Source organism: Vulpes vulpes, chromosome 3 (genome assembly GCF_048418805.1).
Source record: "Vulpes vulpes isolate BD-2025 chromosome 3, VulVul3, whole genome shotgun sequence".
Lineage (NCBI taxonomy): Eukaryota > Metazoa > Chordata > Mammalia > Carnivora > Canidae > Vulpes > Vulpes vulpes.
The window spans coordinates 106994837-107019062 of record NC_132782.1 but is presented as its reverse complement, the minus strand read 5'-3'; the positions used below and the strand labels follow the sequence as shown (position 1 = coordinate 107019062).

At 36.9% G+C, this 24226-nt stretch overlaps 1 protein-coding gene across 4 annotated transcripts in view; it reads left to right on the top strand.

The window, feature by feature from the left end:
- The window catches only part of ATF7IP2 (activating transcription factor 7 interacting protein 2), a 54981-nt gene extending 31204 nt beyond the window's left edge, over positions 1 to 23777 (top strand). For all 4 annotated transcript variants that reach the window (XM_072753873.1, XM_072753872.1, XM_072753871.1 and 1 more), the window contains 5 exons: positions 11750 to 11823; positions 13122 to 13183; positions 13625 to 13694; positions 21380 to 21465; positions 22251 to 23777. In XM_072753873.1, coding sequence (XP_072609974.1) covers positions 11750 to 11823; positions 13122 to 13183; positions 13625 to 13694; positions 21380 to 21465; positions 22251 to 22664 — 706 coding nt within the window. In that variant the 3' untranslated portion in view covers positions 22665 to 23777. The remainder of the gene's footprint in view (positions 1 to 11749; positions 11824 to 13121; positions 13184 to 13624; positions 13695 to 21379; positions 21466 to 22250) is intronic.
- Positions 23778 to 24226: the final 449 nt, after the last annotated feature.

Below are 24226 nucleotides of genomic sequence, written 5' to 3'. Positions count from 1 at the left end.
GAATAGAGGTGTGTGTGTTTCTGAAGTGCTGATCATGTAAACTGTATTTATCTGAGCGGTGGCTATATGCTTTGTAATTATTTCTTAAACTATACATGTGCTTTTAATCCAATTCAAAAAGTCTATTAGAAAATTTAGATTGTCTAATCTCACTGAGATGTGTGGGTTCATACTACTTGCTTGCTTTCATCTATTTTTATGGGCCTTTTCCCCTATCTGTCTGTCTCTATTTTTACCTTCTTTTGGGTTAATCTCTTTTCTTTTCCCATTACTTATTAATTATACATCTTTCATTGTTTCTTTAGAAATTATCCTTAAAAAATCATGATTTTGATTCTCGACTCTAATAATTAGAATCCAATATGAATTACTTTGACCATTTTGTAGGTAATGTTTGACCTTAAAACCCTGTAATTCCATTTACTGCTTCCTCTCCATCTTTTGTGTGTTTTCACACAATTTTATATTACAGTTGACCATTGAACAACACAGCACCAACTCACACGTAATTTTTGACTCACCTTGAATTTAACTATTAATAGTCTACTGTTGACTGGAAGCCTTACTGATAATATAAACAGCTAATTAAGCATTTTGTATATGCCATATGGTATATACATCATTTTTATAGTAATATAACTTAGAGAAAAGAAAATATTAAAAATTGTAAGAGAAAATGCACTTGAGAGTACTATACCTTATTCATTGAGAAAAAATCCATATACAGTTCGAACCCTTGTTGTTGGAGGTCAGCTATATTTTAAGTCTCAGAAGATGAAATCACAATTTTGTATAGTCATTATTCATTTAGAGTTATCCACATATTTACCCTTCCTGTTGCTCTTCATATATTTCCATCTGGGAAAATTTTCCTTCTGCCTGTAGAACTTTGTTACTTCTTTTTTTAGTTTTGCTCAAGATAAATTCTGTCAAGTTTTTTTGGTCCGGAAATAATTCTATTTTGTCTTTATTTCTAAAGGATATTTTAACATAAGTATTGAATTGTAGGTATTTCCTTTTAGAACTTGCAAGATATCATTACATGTCTTGACTTCTATAATTTCTTTTGAAAAGTTAGCTTCATTCTTATTGTGGCATCTTTGAAGATAATATCTGTATTTATGCTTTTAAGATATTCTACTTCTGTTTGGTTTTTCTTAATATGCCGTATGGTGCTATTTGCGGGGACATGGATTTAATGTTTGTTTTTTTAAGTTATCATGATTGGGGCTCACAGTTTTTCATGAATCTGGTTTTATGTCTTCCATTATCTTTGGAAAACTCTTCACCATTATCCTTCAGAAATTCCTTCAGCACCACTCCATCACTTCTCCCCTTCAGTATTCTAATTATATGCACACCATCCTTCAGTCTGGATATTTTCTACTGCACTGTTTTCCAGTTTATTAATGTTCCCTTCAGCTGGATCCAGGTGGCTGTTAAACCCATGTATCAAATTGTCAATTTCATTTTGCTTAATTTTTAGTTCTTCCCTTCCCCTTTCCATTTTATTTTATTATTATTATTTTTTTTAAGAGAGCAAGAGGGCATGCGCATTTGCGAGCAGTGGGGGAGGAACAAAGGATGAGGGAGGGAGGAAATCTTAAACAGGCTCCACACGCTAAGCCCTCTAAGCCAGATACTGGGTTTGATTGCACAACCCTGAGATCATGACCTGAGCTGAAATCCAGAATCAGATGCTTAACCGACAGTCACCTATGCACCCCACCGTTGTATTCTTTTCTATAGATTGAGGTTCTCTGGTGATATTCTTTATCTTGTCCATGTGTTGAACATTTAAATCACTGTCATTTTCTGTTCCATTTATTATGACCCTTGTATCCAGCTCACCCTGAGCTCTATTTCTATTTGGTATTTTTAAATTTTTATCTTATTTCTTATTGTAACTGGTAATTTTTTTATATTAATCTTAAACATTGTGTATTGAAAATTGTAGAAATTCTAAATGAAGTTACCTTCCACCAGAGTAGATTTACCCTACACTCTGGCAGGCAGCAGATAGAGGGACAGACTCTGTTGATGGTCTTAAAATATGGGCACACATTCTTTGATATACTCTTCCTTTAAAAAAAATGGAGTCTAATTTTTGTCTTGGGCTATACTTAGTGACAGCAGATAGAATATGGCATAAGTGACAATATGTAACACATCATAAAAAGCATCATAGCTTCCTTTTTCTCTCTTGGATTGCTTGCTCTGGGGCAAGTTAACTGCCATATTAACATGGCAGCAAACATAGGTTACTAGAGGACATCAAGCAGCCTGTGCAGAATCCCACATGGTAAGGCATTCTGCCAACAGCCATGAGTAAACCATTTTGGAAGCAGGACCTTCAGCCCTCATTGAGCATTCAGTTGATTGCAGCTCCTGCCATCATCCTGACTGCAACCTCATGACCGATCCTGAGCCTAAACCCCCCAACTATACTGCTCCATATTACATTACCCAGAGAAACTGAAATAATATTTATTTTTTAAGCCATTATCTTAAATAACACATTTCAGTCTAATCAGGAATTGAGCAGAACTGGAGCTTATTTGTAATCTTTATAAGACTCCGTCTATTTTGATTTTTACTCCATCCTCCATGTATGGCATAGCCTTCTGTGACTTCCACCAGAAAGACTGGGATGTTACCTTTGGCTCCCCTTCTATTGCTGGTCATATGTTCCAATTTTTGCCTCCCCAATACAGTCCATTGTGATATCAGCCACCATCTGCCTGGCTTCTCAGTATTCCTGAATAGTTTAGTTGACAGACGCCCTAAGAGGAACACCAGTGGCAAGTGTCTAGCCCACTTCTATATACACTCTCTCTCTGGAATCTCAGTTCTTTAAGTTGTCTTCTACCACAGCTTTCTGATGTCTTCAAAGATAGATATATGTGTGTATACACACATACACTATCAAACAAATACATATAAAGTTATATTTCTTAAAAATTTTGTAAATAATACCTTTTCAAATTGTTCAGGTATAGGGGTTCCATCATAGCTGTTCTGTGTAACAGTTTATATACTACTTTATGATTTATTTAAAATTTTTCAAAAAATATTTAAGAAATAAAGGAATTTTAAAAAAGAAAGCAAAAACATATTGTTCCCACTATTATTACAACTCTAGAGAAAGCCGGGAGGTTTTATACTTGCTTTTCCTGTTAACCCCGAGTATTGAAGGAATTAATGCCACAACTATGTCTGTAATGGTTGGATTTAGAAGTGTAAGCATTTTTCTTCTGAGAATGTGAAGAAAATGGGAAAGGCAATAATAGCTAAGCTGAAGAAGTTCAGAGCAGATAAGGCTTATGGACTACAACACATGTTTGAAGGAAAGGAACTTGCTTAAATAGGAAGAAAATGCTTTTATATGCAGTCATTTCCAAAGATGAAAAGCAAGATCAAGGTGTAAGGCATCCAAGAACAGACTATTTCACCAATGTTGATTGAACGAAACATTAATTATGCCTAAAACATAAGTGTGGATTGAATTTTATGTGAAATATTTGTAGAAATCAAAGGGTGAAAAGCCATTACCAGCCACAATATTTTAATATTTCCTACAGTGTTGCATGTGCTCCTTCCTACTCATTCTTTATTAACATTAATTTAATCTTAAGAAAATTCTCCCTGTTTTACAGATGAAGAAACCAAGGCACAGTTTCTTGCTCAAAACAGTCAGCTAGTAAGTGGCCAAGCCAGTAAAGCCACCAGTGCATTTAGACCCAGACAAATTTGTCTCCAGAACCCATGATTTTACATTACTCTATTATAATATTACCCAGAAAGTTGTAATTACTTTATTTATCTATCTATATTTATTTATTAATTTATAATTACTCATTTTAGACACAAATTTTTCTCTAAGGTAAAATGCAGGTAGAAAACATAGGTATATCTAGAATGAATATGAAAAATCATCCCTGTCTTCGGTTTTCTTCTCAGATATGGTTCATTTAAAAAATAACCATCATTGGGGCATCTGGGTGGCTCAGTTGGTTAAGCGTCTGACTCTTGACTTCAGCTCAGATCATGAGATTGAGCCCTGTGTCATTCTGCACTGAGCATGGAACCTGCTTCAGAACTTCTCTCTCCTTCTCCACTCCACCCACTGCCTACGTTCATACACTCTTGCTTTCTAAAAAAAAAAAAAAAAAAAAAAAAGTTTAAAAAAAGAACAGCCCTTGGGGTGCCTGGCTGGCTCAATTAGTTGGGTGTCCAACTCTTGATTTCAGCTCAGGTCATGATCTCAGGCTCATGGGATCTAGCCCCTCATTGGGCTCCAAGTTCAGTGGAGAATCTGCTTGATATTTCTCTCTCTCTCTCTCTCTCTCTGTGTATATATCCCTCTGCCCCTCCCCCACCACTTGCTCTCTCACTCTCTCTTTCTCTAAAATAAGTTTTAAAAAAACAAAAATAACAGCCATCATTGGTTGCAGTCAGTGGAACAGTTTTGTAAAAGTAATGTATCATATGCTCATAAAATTTCAGTCTTTAGTTTGCAGATAGATTTCTTGGGATAAATAGTAACAACTTTATATACACAAACACATGCCCTATATGTGTATAATTTTTTAAATAAAGTTAATTGAATAATACTCACTGAACTCTGCACAAACTTAGCATATCCCTTGGCAAATTTTGACAAGGTAAACACATTTTGTAAATATCTCCCAGATCAAATTAGTGGCATCTAATCTGCCTCATGTCCCATCCCTAGTCTCTAATCCCACCCCTACCACATTGACCTAAGTAACTACTATCTGAGCTTTAACACCATAAATTGTTTTTGTTTAGTTTTCATGTTTATATAAATGGAGTCATACTCTGAACTCTTAGGTGTCTTTTTTGCCCAACACTTTGTGTTGTGAGGGTTACCTCTGTTGTTGCTTAGCTGCAATAGTTTATTCATTCTTGTTGCTATATAGTACTCATCACACAAATAAACCTCAGTTTGCTTATTCACAACTGGGCATCTAGGTTGTTTGCAGATTGGGAAAATTTGAGAAGTGCTATTGTGAACATTCCATCACTTGTCTTTTGGTGAATGCACATACATTTCTGTTGGACACTTGCCTAGGAATGGAATTGATAGGTCATAGAGTATGTATATTTTGAGGTTTAATAGATATTACCAAACACTTTACCAAGGAGAGATCATACCAAACCTACATTCCCAGTAGATAGTATAATGAGGTTTTTTGTTCTTCCATGTCCTTGTCATCACTTAATATTAGCTGCCTTTCTTGCGTTAGCCACACTGTTATGTATATAGCATCATGTACTGAGTTTTGTTTTGTTTTGTTTTTGTAAGATTTTATATATGTATTTGAGAGAGAGTGTGAGCAAGCATGAGTAGGGGAGGTGGGAGAGAGAGAGAGAGAAGCAGACTCCCTGCTGAGCAAGGAGCCCAGTGATGCAGAGCTGCATCCCAGGACCCCGGGATCATGACCAGAGCCAAAGGCAGATGCTCAGCCATTTGAGCCATCCAGGGGCTCCCATATATTAGCTTTAATTTGTATTCCCTTCTAATAATGAAGGTAAGCACATTTTTATGTTAGTCATTTTGATACCTTTTATGACATTTCTCAAGACTTTTGTGTTTTCCCTTTGACTTGCCTATCTTAAGTTTTTTGTCTATATATTTACTATAAGTATCTTTTTCCATTCCAAGTCTTTCCACTTTTCTAATAGTGTCTTTATGTGAATTGACTTCCTAATTTCACTGTAGTCTTTTTTTTCATAATTTCTACTTTTTAATGTGCATGTTTTATAACCCTAGCCTCAGGATCATCTATATAATGATTTCTGTTGTTTTTCTGTCCATTTCTGGTCATTTGAGTCTGTCTTTTGGCATGCTTGATAATTTCTGAAAAATTGGTGAGGCTATGAAATATCATCTTACTGTACACAAGGTTTATTCTCTCTGGCAGAGTATGACATGGTCACCTAATACTTAGGGAAAGGTATAAATTGAGGCTTGTTGTTAATGTGGTAAGGCTCCTACCCCTAGTTCACTGTGGCTCTTGAGACATAGACCTCCATGGATTCCCAGCTGAAAACCTGGAGCGTTCACTAGGATCCCTCCACCTTAATGGGTCCCTCTTTACTGCCTCAGCCCAATGAGAAAACCAGAAATTCCACTCTGCTCTTTAAGGTCTTTCTGCTTGGTTTCTTAAACTCCTAAATAATACTATATTTGATGTACTATAGCAGCAAGCAGAAATACTTAAAATACTAGAAATATTGGGACACCTGGTTGGCTCAGTTGGAGGAGCATGTGACTCTTGATCTTGGAGTTATACATTTGAGCCCCACGTTGGGAGTAGATATTACTTAAATAAACTTTTAAAAAATAAAATATTAGAAATATTTTAGAAATGTTAAATGAAGAATTTTGAGATTGATAGGAGATTTTGACTACAGTGTAATGAACATCTGAAAAGAATTGTTTATAATTAAGCAACAAAATATAGTCATCAGTCTTCCAGCCATATGATGACTATTACTAGTAGAAAAAAAAAACATATATAAAATAAACTTTGTAAGTTTTGTTGGAGACCAAAAATAGAAGAATGGAATATTCTTGATAAAATTTAGATCTAAACATTTGTTTTTGTTTACTGAACTTAGAAATAATGGCTATTAGAATTTCTTACTGATAAATTTGGGAAAAATTATTGAATTAAATATGTTTTAAAATGTGCATGAAAAAAATAAAATGTGCATGAAAACCAGTTGATTTCAGAAAACTAAAATGAACGTGTAGAAAATGTCTGCTTCTGCCCATGAAATATTAATTGCTACAGGAATTGTTCTTTTGTTGTCAACAAGTAGAAAACCAAAGTGAAAAAGAATTGTGTGCAGACATTGTTCAACAGGGAGCAAAATTCTCTCCCTGGGTGAAGGGAAAGTGTAAAATGCACTCTACCATTGTTTAAGATTACTCCCTGGAGGCATTTCACAGGTTGAAGGACAAGGGCAGGAAGAGCTCAAACAGCCTTAGAGGCCTTACCACATTTAGATCAGAGATTGGGGAGTCTGAGTTGGCTAAGACTTTGTGCGGAGGAACAATGAAGCAAGCAAATTGTGTAAAGGTAGAACTCTGTTGATCTCCAAAGAGAACCTCTTAAATCATTGGCTGCATACAGATCTATGCATGCAAAGACTGAAACTACAAGAGGCCAGGGAAAAAAACATTGAAAGGAAGACCAAACATTTCTTGGATATTGTACAGGGCTGGGAACATTTTGTTTTCCCTACTAGCTATAATGAAAAAACTTATAATATGGAGTAACAGTAAAGAGTCCTTAGGTAGACATAATAGTGAGGGTGACCTAGTCCTAGACTAGGGACTGCAGTGGGCCTACTCCCGAAAAGCTGAAAGGATACAGAGGATACAACTAATCCTGAGTAATTTAACTGCATACCAGAATAAAGTCCAGCACTCTTTGAAAGAATGAAACATCATCCATCATTCGTGTGAATTTTACAATGTCTGGCATCTAATCAAGAATTACCAGGCAAGTAAAGTAGCAAAATATAGCAAGGAGAAAACAGATATGCTAGAAACAATATGTTTGATGGACAACAATGATGTAAAGCAGCTATTATCAGAATAGTGTTCATGTCCCAACAGTAAAAAGGAAAATGTGAAAATAGAAGATGTTAAAAAGAAAAATTGAACTTCTAGAGATGAAAAAAACAAAAACTGAAGAGTCAAGAGTATATTGATTAGGATTAACAACAGGATAGGTAATTACTGATTTTTAAAGACAGTGGAATAGCAATATAAACTTTAAACAAAGCATGGGGAGAAAAAAGACTAAAACGAACAGAACAGCAAAGACCTTTGGAACAGTATCAAGGAGTCTAATATATATATATATATATATATATATATATATATATATCATTGAAGTTTCACCAGTTGGGAGAAGGGAGCAAAGATGTTAAATCTAAAATCTTTCCAAATTTGTTAAAAATTCAAAACCCACAAATGTTAAAAAAAAAAAAAAAGTTATAAAGATTAAAGGAAAACCACATAATCAGACTGGTGAAAGCCAGTAGTGACAAGAAAATCTTAAAAACAGCCAGAGAGAAAAGACTCATCATACAGAAAGGAATAAAAAGATAAAACCAAGAGACTTCTTGATGTGCACTATTTAAACTAAAAGACATCTCTAAAGCATTGAAATACAGGGACATCTCTAAGACATTGAAAGAAAAACTACCCATTAAAATTTCTATACTCTGTGAAAATATCTTTCAGATATGTAGGGGAAAACACATTTTCACACTAAAAAAAAATGGGGGGGGGGCATGTGTGAAGAATACATCAGCAGGAGACCTGCACTGCAGGAATTGTTAAAGGAAGTTTTACAGGAAGAAGGAAAATAAAACTAGATGGAAATTTGCAAAGGTAAAGAGATGAAGAGTGCTGGATATTATAAACATGTGGGTAATAGAAAATATATTTCTGTGTACATATATGTGTACATCATACTATTCCTGTATATTATGTGGGAGGGTGTATAAATCATACTATTTATAGTTTTTCTGTATATAGGCAACAAATAGTTGGAATTTAAAATTTTAAATCAATACTATTTACAATGACATTAAAGAACATGATATACAGAGGGATAAGATTATCAAAATATCTGTAAGACCTAACCTCAAAACTACAAAGTAGATTTCAGATTTGTGATCTAGCACATAAGGAGTCTTACAAACTGAAAAAAACCAGCACCTCCTTTTAAATCCATTAGATAAGTAAAGTCACTGAGCAAAAACACTGCCCCCAAAGTTGGAGCGACGACAGAGGCAGAAATGATAATCACAACATTTGGGAACAAGAGCAGAAACTTCCACGGGAACCAGTGCCAGTTTAGGAAAACCTAAACTTAATTGCCGGAGGCTCAAAATAGACACATCAAGAGTTAAAAACTCCAGGGGAGCCCATAATTTTGTTTTACCTCCAGGAGCGCTACCAGGTCCTTACAGTGAATCCTGGAGAAAATAAATCCCGCCTGCAGCAGCCAGTTGGTGAAAGGAGCCTTTGAAATGTACCAGACCACTCTGTTCTTAACAAGGCCTGTCCTAGGGAGAAACTACTACTAGAGCCCAACTCCTGCTCCTGCTAGCCTTCCACATGGAGGAAGTGAATCCCCAACTTTAGCTGCTCCATCCATCCTGTCCCACCTAAAGCAGACGGGCAGTTGAGAAGCACTGGTGAAGTTTACACTCCAGGGGTGTAGGCTTAGAAGACAGAGCTAATCATAGGATTAGTAGAGCCACTACGTTACTAAAGGCCCATTTATCATATTCCTTTTACCTAGTGCATCATGTTCACTGTTCAACAAAATACCATAAAACATACTAAAAGGCACCCCCCCACACAATTTGAAGAGACTATATAAGCATCAGAAGCAGAGTCAGATATGACAGAAATGTTCACATTATCAGACCAAGAATTTTGAAAAAACTATTTGCAAAGGGCTTCAATGAAAAAAGTAGGGAAAAAAGGTGGATAGTATAAAAGAAATGGAAAAGGAAGGTACTTCACTTATTTGTAAAGCCGGATAGTATTATTTGAAAGTGGACTTGAGTTAGCTGTAAATGTATATTGCAAAAAAGAAGTAGAATTGATAGGCTAAGAAAGGAGAGGAGAATCCTATACAGTGCAATTTTATTCATAATTGCCAAAACTCAGATGCAACCAAGATGTCCCTCCGTAGGTGAATGGATAAATAAATCATTACATTGAGACAATGGAATGTTATTCAGTACTAAAAAAGAAATGAGCTATGAAAAGACACAGGAAACTTAAATGCATATTACAAAACGAAAAAAATCAGAGTGAGAAGGCTACATACTGTATGAGTCCAACTACATGACATTCTAGAAAGGGCGAGACAATGGAGACAATAAAAAGATCGAATACTGCCAGGGCTTAATGGGGAGGAATGAATAGGCAGAGCAAAGGGATTTTTATCACACAGAAACTATTCTGTGTGATACTATAATGATGAATATATATCGTTGTACATTTATAGTATGTGGAATGTATACCCTAAGAGTGAACTCTATAGTAGACTGTGGAGTTTGATCATGATGGTGATGATGATGTATCAAGTGTAGGTTCATTCTTTGCAACAAGCATACCTGTGGTGTAGGATTTTGGTGGGGAAGCATGCGTGGGGCGGTTGGTTAGAGATAGTAGGTTTATGGGAACGCTCTGTACCTTCCAGTTAATTTTGCTATAAACCTAAAACTGTTCTTAAAATAGTTTAATTAATTTTTAAATATATAAAAAGTTGAGAAAAATGAAAGGAGACTTAAATATTTGGTGAGATATATCATGTTTACAAATCAGAGAATTCGTTATTAATGTTACATCACCCAAATCACTTTGTACATTTAATGCAATCTAAATAAAAATCTTGGGAGCCTTTTTTAAATAGAAAGTAACAAGCTGGGATCCCTGGTTGGCGCAGCAGTTTAGCACCTGCCTTTGGCCCAGGGCGCGATCCTGGAGACCCGGGATCGAATCCCACGTCGCGCTCCCGGTGCATGGAGCCTGCTTCTCCCTCTGCCTGTGCCTCTGCCTCTCTCTCTCTCTCTCTCTCTGTGTGACTATCATAAATAAAAATAAATAAATAAATAAAATGAAAATAAATAATTAAAAAAAAGTAACAAGCTGATTAAAAACTTATACGAAATGGAGTTGTTGAAGACTTACAAGAGGAAAACAGTGTTAGAAACAAAGTTGGAAGACACTACCTAAGTTTAAGACTTCTATAAAGTTAAAGTAATTAAGACAATAGTGTTGTCTTAGGATAGACCCACCAAATCCATGGACAGATTAGAGACTATTCTATATCATCCATCGGTTTTCAACGAAGATGCCAAGGTAATTTGTTGAAGAAAAGATAGTTTTTTTTTCAACAGCTGTTGCAGGAATATCCAGAGGGGAAGAGTGAACCTCCCTTCCTACCTCACACCATATACAAAAATAATTTGAAGTGGATCATAGACCTAAATACAAAAGCTAAAAATTAAAAACATCTATAAGAAAGTGGTATAACTCTGTGCATAGAAAATTCATCTAGCAATTTTATAGGCTCCATGAAATCTGTGTCAAGATCTTCTTAACAAAGATTCTGATGTGAATGTCAAACTCATGAAAGTGGAGTCAGGGTCAAATGGGAGCAGTAATCATAATCAGTGTCATTTACCATCTTTGCTTAGTTTAGTAAGTATGTGGTCAGTATTTCTACTGTAGTGATGTAACGTAGAATTGTGGCAGGACTAATTTTTTAACAGCCTTATTTTTTACAGTCCTGTGTAAGAGTCAAAGTGTCTTATTGGGTTTTTTTCAATTAAACTTTTCATTTTCATGAAGGCAAGTATATGTGCTAGAGTGACTTTTGCATATTTTGTACATTTATGTGTATTGAATGCTTATAGGTTATATATTTGGATTCATTGTAAATGAGTTTCTAGTAAGTTTTAAGGATCCATTATATTGGACACTTTTGGTCATATAATTGGCAACACATAGGGTTTCTTGGGCATTTAGTTTTATCTCCAATTCCCCACCACAATTGTTAGATTAAAACTTGTCAGTTATGAAATGTTATGTCAGAAGAATTCTAACCATTGATTGCATGTTTCAACTTGATAATACATGTTTAGTTTATTTTTGTTTTTAATTTTCTTATCATTTTAGTAACAATGATGATGTTATGTTGATTTCTCTGGAAAGTCCTAATTTGACAACTCCAATTACATCAAATCCAACAGGTATCTTAAGTTGATTAAAATATGATCTATGAAATTAGAAAGCCTCAAGTCAGTATTTGTTTAAAATAGAGAATTGAACATTATCTTTCAATAAAAAACTCTACTTTCAAAAATGTTTAAATTTATATCTGTGATTAATATCTGAACAAATAAATGATTTCCTAACTATAATTGAGGGTTTTTTTTACCCTTGTGTTTATCAATTTATGACCTTTTGTTAGTTTACTGTGCTTAATGGATTTGTAAGTTAGAAAACTACTTAACCTTTCATATACATTATTCTTCTCTGTTTGCTGTGGCCTATGATGATGGTAATACTTTGGTTCTTGTTTATGTTTGTTTTATCTTAAGATTTAAAGTTTGAATATTCTTTAGCATCTTTTATTTTTTTTAACTTTTGGCTTTTTGAGAGTACTTTGTTCCTCTTTGGTGTTTCTTATTACATTTACGTAAAAGTCTTTAACCTCAGGTTTCTAATAAAGTTCCTCTCTCTTAAAATGGCTCTCTTGTTGGCCTATAAGTTCTCATTCAAAATTCCCCATTTCCTTTTCTTTGTTTACTATTTTAGAGTATTTGTATCTTGATTTCAGAAAGCTTTCCCATCACTTACATAGCTATTCAATTGCCCCCAAGGCTTGGACTGTTAAGATCGTGAATCAGATAGTTACAAGGGATAATAAGCATTTATCTGAGGTTTTTATCCTGTTCTAGATAGAATGCCCCTCAGCTATCTCCAGAGTCTGATTTAGAGATACTATGGAGAAAAACTACATTTGGGCAGTCCTGGTGGCTCAGCGGGTTTAGCACCGCCTCCAGTCCAGGGCATGATCCCAGAGACCCGGGATCGAGTCCCACATCAGGCTCCCTGCATGGAGCCTGCTTCTCCCTCTGCCTGTGTCTCTGCCTCTCTCTCTCTCTCTCTCTCTGTGTCTCTATGAATAAATAAATAAAATGTATTTTTAAAAAAAGAGAAAAACTACATTTCCAAGTCCGTTTTCTCAAATGCCATATTAATTTACATATTAATTTACAGATGGATTTTCAGAAAAACTAATATAGTTGTAAAGTTACAGGACAAAATCTTTTAAACTCAAATTACATTTTTTTTGTTTCAGTTGGTTCCTTGGTCTTTAGAATAGATAATGTCAATTGAATTACATTTTTGTGATTATGTAATAAATGGTTAATGAGAATCCTCATTATTATTGTGTTTCAGTATTCATATGTTGTAAAGTTCATAAATAATTAATAGCTTAATAAATTTGCCAAATGTTGATATTTTAATAATTTTCTTTCAGATACTGGAAAAACTACATCAGGAAATTCTAACAATTCACTTGGTGCTGAAACAGAAGTTACGGTAGGTAATAAATATTGCCTCTGAATGTTGTTCATTTGAGTATGTTAGTTTTCTGGAAACTTTAGTGTTGCTACTTGGGAAAGATGGACTTAGTTTTGTCATTCGTTGTTTGGGAGATTCATTGTCTGTGAAATTAATGCTTGACTAGTTAGTATACCCAGTTTCCAGTCTAGCTTAAACATTAAAGCAAACAGTTAGTGACAAACATATTTCAAAAGCCTACTTATTTACCAAACTAACTCAGACTTTGCCTAGTCGTATTCTCAGAAACCATATAGTATTTCATGACCTTCTCTCTCCTAATAGTGTTAAACTGTAAGAATTTACAGGATAGTTACTTAATCTCCCAGCTTATAAATGGTAAATTAAAATCTGTGTTTTCTTTTTCAAAAATATTTTGTGCTACTGAGGCAAAATCTTAGTTTTTTAACAACTTTTCAGGCTGTAGAGAAGAAGAAATTTGAGTCTGTGGTTGATGTGACAAAAGAAGCCTTATCAAAGTACAACACAAGTAAGTGTTTCTTTTTAAGAAAGAGGGAAGGTGACTGTTCAAAAAGCATTTGACCCATTTATAAAGTTTGTTTTAATGTGTGTGTGTGTGTATAGCTGTATGTAGTTTTATCATGTATAGATTGATGGAATGGTCACCACAATCAAATTACACAATTATCCTTGGGTGTTATATGATGATACAGTGTGTATCTTTTTGAGATTGGCCTCTTTTCCTTAGCATAATTCCCCCACGGGTCATCAAAGTTGCATATCAGTAGTATTCCTTTTTGTTGTTGAGTGGTATTCCATAGTATAGATGTATATATAATAGTTTATGTGTTCACTCACTGAAAGATAGCTGGGTTGTTTGGGGCTATTATGAATCTCATTTCTGGTACACACCTTTTTTCTTTAGATCATTAATACTATGAGAGGGTACTAGGGCATAATATGAAAATGTAGAAGAAGAATGATTACAGTGCCCTCTTTCTTAGATTTAAACAGGAAGAGGTAAAATTAAAGTCATCTGGAGCTAGTTATAAGCTATAAAGTTTCATCTCTTAATAATTGCCCTTGAATGTTCTTGATACTCTTGATAAAAATCTTTTTTAGCATTGAAAAATCTTTTTTAGCATTGAAAAGTATATAATACTTAAAAATGGAGAGTAGCATAGGAAATACATAGCCAATTCCTTCTCCCCTTTCAACTGTGGATTCAAACAAAGGTTAGAACCTTAGGAATCTCCAGGTACCTCATGATATAATTAAAAAAACCCTTCAGTTTCCAGTTTCATGATGAAAATGAGAAATATAAATTTGACAAATGAATTGGGAATCTAGAAAAATCAGTTACTTTTTCATTAAGATTATTAAATCATTTCCACACTCTAGAGTACAGGATATGAGATACAGTAAAATAAAAAGTAGGAACACCGATCCATTCAGTGCTTAATAAATCAGACCTCTAACTTGGGAGGGGGGCGTTAGTTTGAAATCTAACAGTTGGACATGCTGCTGACTCATAACAGCGTGGATCTGTTCACCTTGTAGAGTGTCCAGTTCTGAACAAAGGTATGGTTTGTCAGGTTGAACCTGGGCTGTTCCCATATTCCTTGATGAATGGTATCACCAGCTGGCCCAGCTTCCCTAAGCCAGACATGAAAGAGTCACTTTGGACTCTTTGATCTGATCATTCCACTGTGCAGTCAGTTTTCAAGGCCACCAATTCTGTCTCCTTTAAAGCTAACAGGTCTGGTCCATGTATTTCCTTATTTCAGAATTCCATCACTTTTTGCCTATTCTACTGCCATAACTTAGCAAGTAACCAATGTTTCTGCCCTAACTTAAACTGCTTCTTTTGAGTCTCCCAAGCTGCCACTGAAACGCTCCTTCCTATTGACAGATCTGATTTTGCTTTTATCTGTAGGATAAAATCCAAACTCTTTAGCAAGACTCCTTAATGACTTAGACCCTGAAAACTTTTCTAGCTTATGTTCTACAAATTCCTTACCTGTGCCTTAATAGCTTCTCAATAGGTAATGCTTCTCCTCTCCTTACCACCTCTGCATAGTTCTCTTTGCCAGGAATGCTGTCCTCTCTGTCTCTCCCCAGGTGTGTCTGATGACCCCACTCATCATTCTTTCATACTCCCTTTAGACACTTAGATTGTACTGTTACTTCTAGGTTCTCCTTACCATTGGTACTTAGTGCACACCTAGATTATAGCTGTATTACATTGCTCTGTAATTGTTTCTTTTCATCTGTCTTCCTGAGAGGACTTGAGATTCTTTTCAGCAGCATCAGACTTCCTAATCTGTAACTTTCCGTCCTTTTAGTACAGTGCTTAGCCTATAGTATACTTTACCCCCCAAATACTAAATTAATGCAGCAGATTTTCCACTGAAGAGTTTTAAAGGAACTGTAAGTTTCCATACTCTGAATAGGAGTATATTCTGGGGAGGTATTTTGTCAACATCAGAAACTTTAGAAATATACAAGCCTTTGACCCCCAAATTCTTTGAATAGTTACCTAAAGAAACTAAGGTTAAGTATATAGGGAAGTATGAAAATGTTCATCACAGTGCTATTTGTGAAAAATTAAACTTTGGAAACCCTTAAATTTCTAGAAATAAAGGACTAATTACACAAATTAGATTTATATGGTACAGCAGTATTCAACCATTAAAAATAACGTTGTAGAAGAAGTACACGTGTTGATGTAAACATGTTAGTAATGTAACGAGAAAAAAGTTATAAACCTGTTTTGAGAGAGTAGTAATGGGAGTAAAGAGCCCAGACATAACTTTTCTGCCATAAACAACTAGAAAACTAAATAAGATGTAATTAAAAAACAAAAAAACAAAAAAACCCTTTTCAGATATTGCAGTATAGGACTACAATCCCTGAGAGAAGGGAATGAGTGAGATGAACTGTATGGATTGCCCTAGCTTTCTTCCTAGACTGTGGTACAGTGGAGGAACTGCCAAGCAGAGAATGTCTGGCAGAGCGTGGCTGTCTTATTGAGGTCAAGAGACAGAGATTGGCATTTAGAGAGGCTGAGGCAACTAGAATGAAGGGGAAGAGCATAACATCAGGATGAGGAAGGCACTCAGAAAAAAACTCCCAAGAGATTAGCATAGAGTCCTCTTGAGTCCTTGCTCTGAAGTATTAAGCCCCACATGCATAGAGATACATAAATATTGGCATAGAATATTTGCATATTAAACCCCATAAATATTGGCAAAGAATGACCAAAGAGCTATATGCTCAGGGGTGAGAAATGTTCAGTTCTGACCAGCTATAGTGCCAGATTCTTACTGAATACCTGGGTGTAAACTCATCTTAGAACAAAGGCAACTATGGCCTTACCCTAATAAAACCTAAAAATAGGGCAGCCTGGGTGGCTCAGCGGTTTAGCACCACCTTCAGCCCAGGGCGTGATCCTGGAGTCCCAGAATCGAGTCCCACGTCAGGCTACCTGCATGGAGCCTGCTTTTCTCTGCCTTTCTCTCTCTCTCTCTCTCTCTCTCTCTCTCTCTCTGACTCGTATGAATAAATAAATAAAATCTTTAAAAAAAAAAAAAAAAACTAAAAACAAACTTTGAAAGGATCAAATTGAACTACATATAACTCAATAGCTTATCACACAAAGCCCACTGTGTTCTGGAGAACGGAATTCAACCCACAACCATTTAAAATTTATAATATCCATCATCCAATTTTAAAAATCAGTAGAGATACAGAGACAAAAAATGGAATCTATAACCAGGAGAAAAAACAGTCAATGGAAACAAACTCAGAAACAACAGAGATGACAACTAACAGACCAGGACTTTGAAGGAGCTGATAGAAATATGCTCAAAGTGGGGTACTTGGCTGGTTTAGTCAGTAAAGCATGTAACTCTTGATCTTGAGGGCATGAGTTCGAGCCCCACACTGGGGGCCAAGATTACATAGAAAAATAAAATTTTAAAAATGTAATAAAAGAAGAAAGAGGGAATCCCTGGGTGGCTCAGTGGTCTAGCACCTAACTTTTTTTTTTTTTTAAAGATTTTATTTATTTATTCATGAGAATACACAGAGAAAAGAGAGAGAGACAGAAACACAGGCCGAGGGAGAAGCAGGCTCCACGCAGGGAGCCTGATGTGGGACTCGATCCCGGGACTCCAGGATCACGCCCTGGGCTGAAGGCGGCGCTAAACCGCTGAGCCACCCGGGCTGCCCTAGCACCTAACTTTGACCCAGGGCATGATCCTGGAGCCCCAGGATCGAGTCCCACATCAGGCTCCCTGCGTGGAGCCTGCTTCTCCCTCGGCCTGTGTCTCTGCCTGCTTCTCTCTCTCTATCTCTCTCTCTCTCTCTCTTATGAATAAATAAAATATTTAAAAAAGAAGGAAATATGCTCAAAGATAAAAAGTAAACAAGAACATAATGAAATAAAAGATATAAAAGAGAACCAAAATTTTTTTAAAAATTCTATATATTTATTCATGAGAGACACACACAGAGAGAGAGAGAGAGAGGCAGAGAAAAAGCAAGCTCCATGCAGGGAGCCTGACGCGGGACTCAGTCCCGGGTCTCCAGGACCACAGCCTGGGCTGAAGATGGCGCTAAACTGCTGAGCCACCCAGGCTGCCCTAGAACCAAATTTTAAAAAAGAAAATACTTAAAGTTCCATGGATGGAATATAAACAGCTTATTACACACTGAAGAAGGACAAAACAAATTGGTAAACTGGAGGAAATAGTACCTGACCAAATAGTTTGGAAAGAAACTATCCAAGCTAAAGGAGGATTAAAAAGAGAAAAAGAAGGCTAGGAAAAGGGAATCAAACTTTAAATGAATGTGGGATAAAATCAAGTGATCCACCATAATTGTATGGTCAGAAACCTTCTAAATTTAATGAAAAGTACAAATCCACATAATTAAGGACTTCAATAAATTCCAAGCGGGATAAATACAAAGAAAATCATATCAAGATACATCATAGTCTCCATTCCTGAAAACCAGGGATAAAGAGAAAAACCTTAAAAGCAAACAAAAAAAAAATTTTTTTTTCTTAAAAAAGTTTTTTTTATATCATAAAATATAGAGAAGAACAAAGAATTCACAGTTTTATCAATTGGAACTATGCAAACCAGATGATAGTCAAATGACATCACTGAGAGGCTAAAGAAACCCTTAACCTAGAATTCTATATCCACCAAGTATATCTTTCAAAAGTGAAAGCAAAATTAAGTTTTTTTTCAGATAAAGTTTGTTGCTGGCAAATCTTCATTATCAAAAAGAGGGGTGCCTGGGTGGTGCAATTGGTTGATGTCCAACTCTTGGCCAACTCCGGTCATGATCTCATGGTCGTGAGATCAAGCCCCACATGGGCAATCTAAGCTTCTCTCTTAAGATGCTAGGGGGAAAAAAGAACAAATTAAACCCAAAGCAGGTAAAGGATACTTCACTGTAGAAGATGGGGGGAATGGCACAAGCCACAAGAAGACATTATCCTCATCATCATTACTCACCAGGGAAATGGAGACCATGTGAGATGCCACAGCTTATCTAGTAGAATGATGAAAATGAAAACTGAAATACACAACGTGTTGGCAGGATGTGGAGCAACCTGGAACTCTTAGGCTTTTGTGGGAGGAATGTGAAATGGTAAAACCCCTTTGAAGTGGCTGAGCAGTTCCTCCAAATATTAACTATACTCTTACTATGTGACAGTGTTAGTCGTAGGTATTTACCTGAGAAATGAAAACCTATATCTACACAGACTCCTACACAACTTACTCAAAATTGTCCCGAACTGGAAGCAGCGCAAATGTCCACCAGCAGATAAATGGATAAATGGGTTGTAGCATATCTATCTGTACAGCCAATACTACTCAACAGTCCACAGCACAATACGGGGTACCTGGCTGGCTTCATTGGTGGAGCACATGCCTCTTGATCTCCAGGTTGTGAGTTTGAGCCCCACACTAGGCATGGAGCTCACTTTAAAAACAATAAACAAGATGTTTTTATATGCAACATGGATGAATCTCAGAAACATTATGTTGGGCCAAAGAATTCTCTGTACTGCGTGATTTGATTTTTATTAAATTTTATAGAAAAGTCAAATCTAGTCCATAGTGACAGCAGACCTGTGGTTTCACGGGGCCAGAGTGAGAGAGATCCCTGAGAAGGGATCCTGAACAGCTTGGGGTCTGATGAAAACATTCTGTGTCCTGATTTTGGTGATGGCTTCACAAGGGCACATTTGTCAAAACTCAAGGAATCGCACATTTAAAATGAATACATTTTTATTATATGTAAATTATATCTGAATGGTTCATTAAAAACCCAAATTTTTAAAACTATTTTTATATCATAAGTATTTACATATGCTTGTGTGTGTGTGTACATGAGCATATCCATGCGGCAGAGGATCTGGAAGGTCAAACATCAGAAGGTTAAGTTGCAACCAGAGGTCACAGTTCTCACCTAGCAGCTTAAAGAGTAATCTTTATATAATGGGCTACTGGCTGCTGCTGCTTCAAGAATTCCAAGGACTGAAGTAATCCTTACTCATTTGTTTATAGATGAGGGTAAAAGCTAGAGAGTGCTTAGAAGGTGTGGGTGCTGATGGCACAGGGTATAAACAGGAGCAGGTTTGGGACCACAGTTCTGTGTTGTCTCTTCTTACCATCCTGAAGTTGTGTTTCTATCTGGCCCTATTTTAAGGACCGGCTGACTTACCACCTTGGAAGAAGGAATGTTAGTTAGAGGGGGTTCTATTTGTTAGAATGTTTTGAGTATCGTTCACTGGACCTCCTCTGTGTCCTTCCGCCACCTTCCGGTTATGATCTCACGGGTCTAGCTCTAGTTGCATTAACCAGTTAGGGACCCTGTTAACAGACTCATAATTAAAACTGAGAGGTCTTTACAACTCATACAAAGGTTCTTTACACCAGTAGATAAATTGACTAATGAATTAACTTTGAAACACAATGCAGAATCTGGATTATCCTTGTTAGTCACAAGAAAAATATAAATTAAAAAAATTTTGTTTGGAGAGATTAAGAATGTATATTCAACGGTTATATCATTGTGCACACAGTGGATCAAAATGGTTTTGACGCTTATTAGACGCATTCAAACTTGTGAAGTTTTTAGCTTCCTGGCCTAACTACTTCCCAACAGGAGATCCTGTTTCTTAACCACCACCCATATAGCCTCTCCCCAGTTGTTTTAGACAATTCTAACACCTACTTAAACCTTCTTTCTCTCCCTGACACCTACAGTTTCTCTATTTTTCCCTTTCCTTTCTTCCCTTCACCATCTCTCTTCCATTGACCTGTTTGCCCCTCCTTCCTCCTCTCTCCCTTACCACAGTCCACAGTTTACACTTGACCACAATTTACATTTGACCCTGAGCAACGTGGGGTTAGGGTCACTGACCCCACATGCAGTTGGAAATCTGCATATAACTACTAACTCCCTCAAAACTTAACTACTGACAGCCACTGTTGACCAGAAACTTTACCAATAACATAAACATCAATTAACACCTATTTTGTATGCTGTATGGATTATATACTGTTTTCTCACAATAAAGTAAGCTAGAGAAAAAAATGTTCTTAAAATCACAAGGAAGAGAAAAGATTTACAGTACTGTACTGAATTTAGTGAAATGAAAAACATCCATGTATAAGTGGATCCACACAATTCAAGCCTTATGTTGTTCAAGTGTCAGCTGTATATCTGATTCCCTCCAGACTAACACAGCCACAGCAGCAGAGATTCCTTTAACCCTCAGACTACCTGATATTTAGTTTGAATTCCCAGGACTTGCATGTGTCACGTATTTATATTGGATTGTAAATGGCTCTGTATTTGCAAACATCCTGTTGACCTAAGAGAGCATAAGGTGCCTCTAAGAACGCTGAGCAAGGGTCCCTCTCCCATGTATAACTTTTCCTAGTTCCAGGTTAAATAAAGACTTAGGTGTTTATCTTAAGAGGGGAATTTCTGTCATATTAAATGGAAATTCTCTGTATTTGTCACCTTTGGGTCTTGAACTTTTATCAAAAGTTAATTATCTTATTTCACAGTTTTGTAATTTTAGTTCACATTCAGTTACCACTTAAGATGTAAGCTGGTTTTGCTTAAAGGCTATGGAATTGATTATCGATGATAAATTTTACTTCTCAAACCTTGTGTTCACAGAAAGTTCAGTATCCACCCTGGAGTCACTTAGAAAAGCTGCTCTGATTGCAAAAGAGACAACCCAAGTGGCACAAAATGCAGCCCAGGTACTGATATAAAATGCTCTATTAAGGGATATTCATTCTACATTGAGTGGAAATACCCATTTTACTTATGCAGAAACATTTGGGTCACATTTCAGCTTGTGCTTTTTGAAAATGTGTTATTGTGCATCTACTTATTTATGCAATCAAAATAATTTAATTTTCCAGAAACTAGAAGCTAAAACTATATATATATATATTTTTTAACACAACAAAATATATTTTTTTAAGATTTTATTTATTTATTCACGAGAATACACAGAGAGGAGGGAGAGAGGCAGAGACACTGGCAGAGGGAGAGGCAGGCTTCATGCAGGGAGCCTGATGTGGGACTCGATCCTGGGTCTCCAGGATCACACCCTGGGCTGCAGGAAGCGCTAAACCGCTGAGCCACCGGGGCTGCCCCCAACAAAATATTTATAAGAGTAGTTAGCCATTGTTGATGAGGGTGGAGGGGTGATGGGGTGTTCTTGTACACTCACACTTTTCATGCAAATTAGCACAGTGTTTGATCACTTTTAGGGAATGAGATGTAATATTTGTCCAGAGTGTCTGGGACCTAACCCTTTCTGAATTTGTGATATTCCAGAGTGTAGAAATCTTAATGCCAAAAGCAGCTTATGCTTGAAAAGACTGGATCCAGCCCCACATACTCCTGAAGCATCCTTTTGTTCTTATGATTTCAATAAATGGATCAAAGACTAGGAAATATATTTAGAACTGCAGTTGAGCCCTTTAATCAAAACCGGCCAGTTCAGCTTGCTAAACTTTACAAATGTGTTTCCTAGGTTCTTGAGTCCTTTGAGCACTTGCCACCTCTCCCAGAGCCACCACCACTCCTGCCTGAACTGGTAGACAAAATCCGAGACACACTTCCTCCCCAGAAGCCCGAGCTCAAAGTGAAACGGGTGCTGAGACCCAAGGGCATTGCCCTGACTTGGAACATCAGCAAAATCAATCCCAAGTGTGCTCCAGTGGAAAGCTATCACCTCTTTCTCTGTCATGAGAACCCCAATCATAAGTTGATTTGGAAGAAAATTGGAGAAATTAAAGCTTTGCCACTCCCAATGGCCTGTACTTTATCTCAATTTTTGGCTTCCAACAAATACTATTTTACTGTCCAGTCAAAAGACATTTTTGGGCGATATGGACCATTTTGTGATATAAAATCTATCCCAGGGTTTTCTGAAAATCTTACCTAGAAGGGAAAAGTCTCCAGTAATTATATATTGTACTACCTTGCTTTGTTTTTTTTCCTATTTGATTTGTTGGTTTACAGTGTTCTCTAACACTATTTGCCATCTTAAAAGGTCAATTCAGATTGTGAACCCTTTATATGGGGACAGTCGTCTTCCCTATGTTGTAAATGGCCTTTCCTTTCATGAATTTCTGATTTGCATTCAGTAAGTACTTCCAATGGATATGTTCTGAAAGATACACTACCGTGCACCTGTGTCACTGAGCTGTGCCATGTACGATACCACTGGTCACTGTGGGCTGCTGCTTATTTATATCGAAGCCTTAGGATAGAAGCAGCCACAATTTCCTCTGCCAGCAATCCACTGTTGGTGACTTGCTCTTGTGGTCAGTGTAGGTCAGTAAAAAAAATCCGCTCTTTACTGAGGCAGGATCAGCCCTGACGTGCATCTGACCAAGATCTTACAAAACTGTCTTACTCTGTTTGAAATCTAAGGGCTATTAATTTGCTCTCTCCCTTATTTTTCCTTTTTGGCTATGTCAATCCCATGGGGAAAGAGTCTGGAGGTTTTCTCCTAAATCAGTTTGTATATTTAGGTATATAATAAAATTAGTCCAACAGTGTGACTGTGTACACAGAACATAGAGGATCTCTTGTAAAAGCATTCTCCAGCCCACTGTTTCAGCTCCAGAAAATGGAGTTGTCTGCCCTAGGTTTAAGGCCTTAATTTGTTGGTTTTTCCATGCTACTGGCTGTTCATCTGGCTGCCGTCAGTACTCGGAGAAAGAAAGTAACGCGAAGGGACCCCGATAGATGCGTCCCGTGCACACCTCTGTCTGAGGGCACTGTAGTGAAGCTGTGGCTAGCACAAGCCACCTAAGAGACTCAGCGAGCAAGCAGACTGGATAAGTGTGCGTCGAGGCCCGGTGGGATGTTGAGAAAACAAAACATGACTGTTGGTATGAAGAATAGTCTGTTCGCAAGAGGTGTTCTTCCCTGATACGGAGTTCAGTCCTCAGAGGCTCTGAGATTTCAAAAATTGAATAAGGAATGGTTTTCTTTGGCATTTTGTAAATGTCTTCACATCTTCAGTCATAAATAAAGCTATTATTTTTCAGTCTCCTGTGTCTGTCTTCTAAAAACATTACAACTGGAAAGTCCAGATTCTGAGCTGACCCCCTGTGAGGTCTTGTTTCAGGCTCAGAGCAATGGTGGTCATCCTGTGGCACAGGACAAGGCTTCATTTAGGGGATCATTGCACCCTTGGGTTGGCGCAGACTAGGCATTCATGTACATGCTCAGCAACGCCCAAAAACTTGACACCATAAGCAAGATTTGAGCGTGCGTCACCAAAGTGAGAATACATCCCCAACCAGCAAATCTGGAACGTCGGGCGCACAGGTCTTCAGCAAGAGCTTTCACAATAAGTTGAGTGAGGAGGGCTGGTAGCAAGCATCTTAGAGCTGGGGGCTCAAAAAGCATTCATCTTTCCTGCCTTGTGGAGAGTGTAGGAGCAAGATTCTCAACCTTTAACCTTGCAGTGGCACCAGAAGAGAGCCAGCCTCA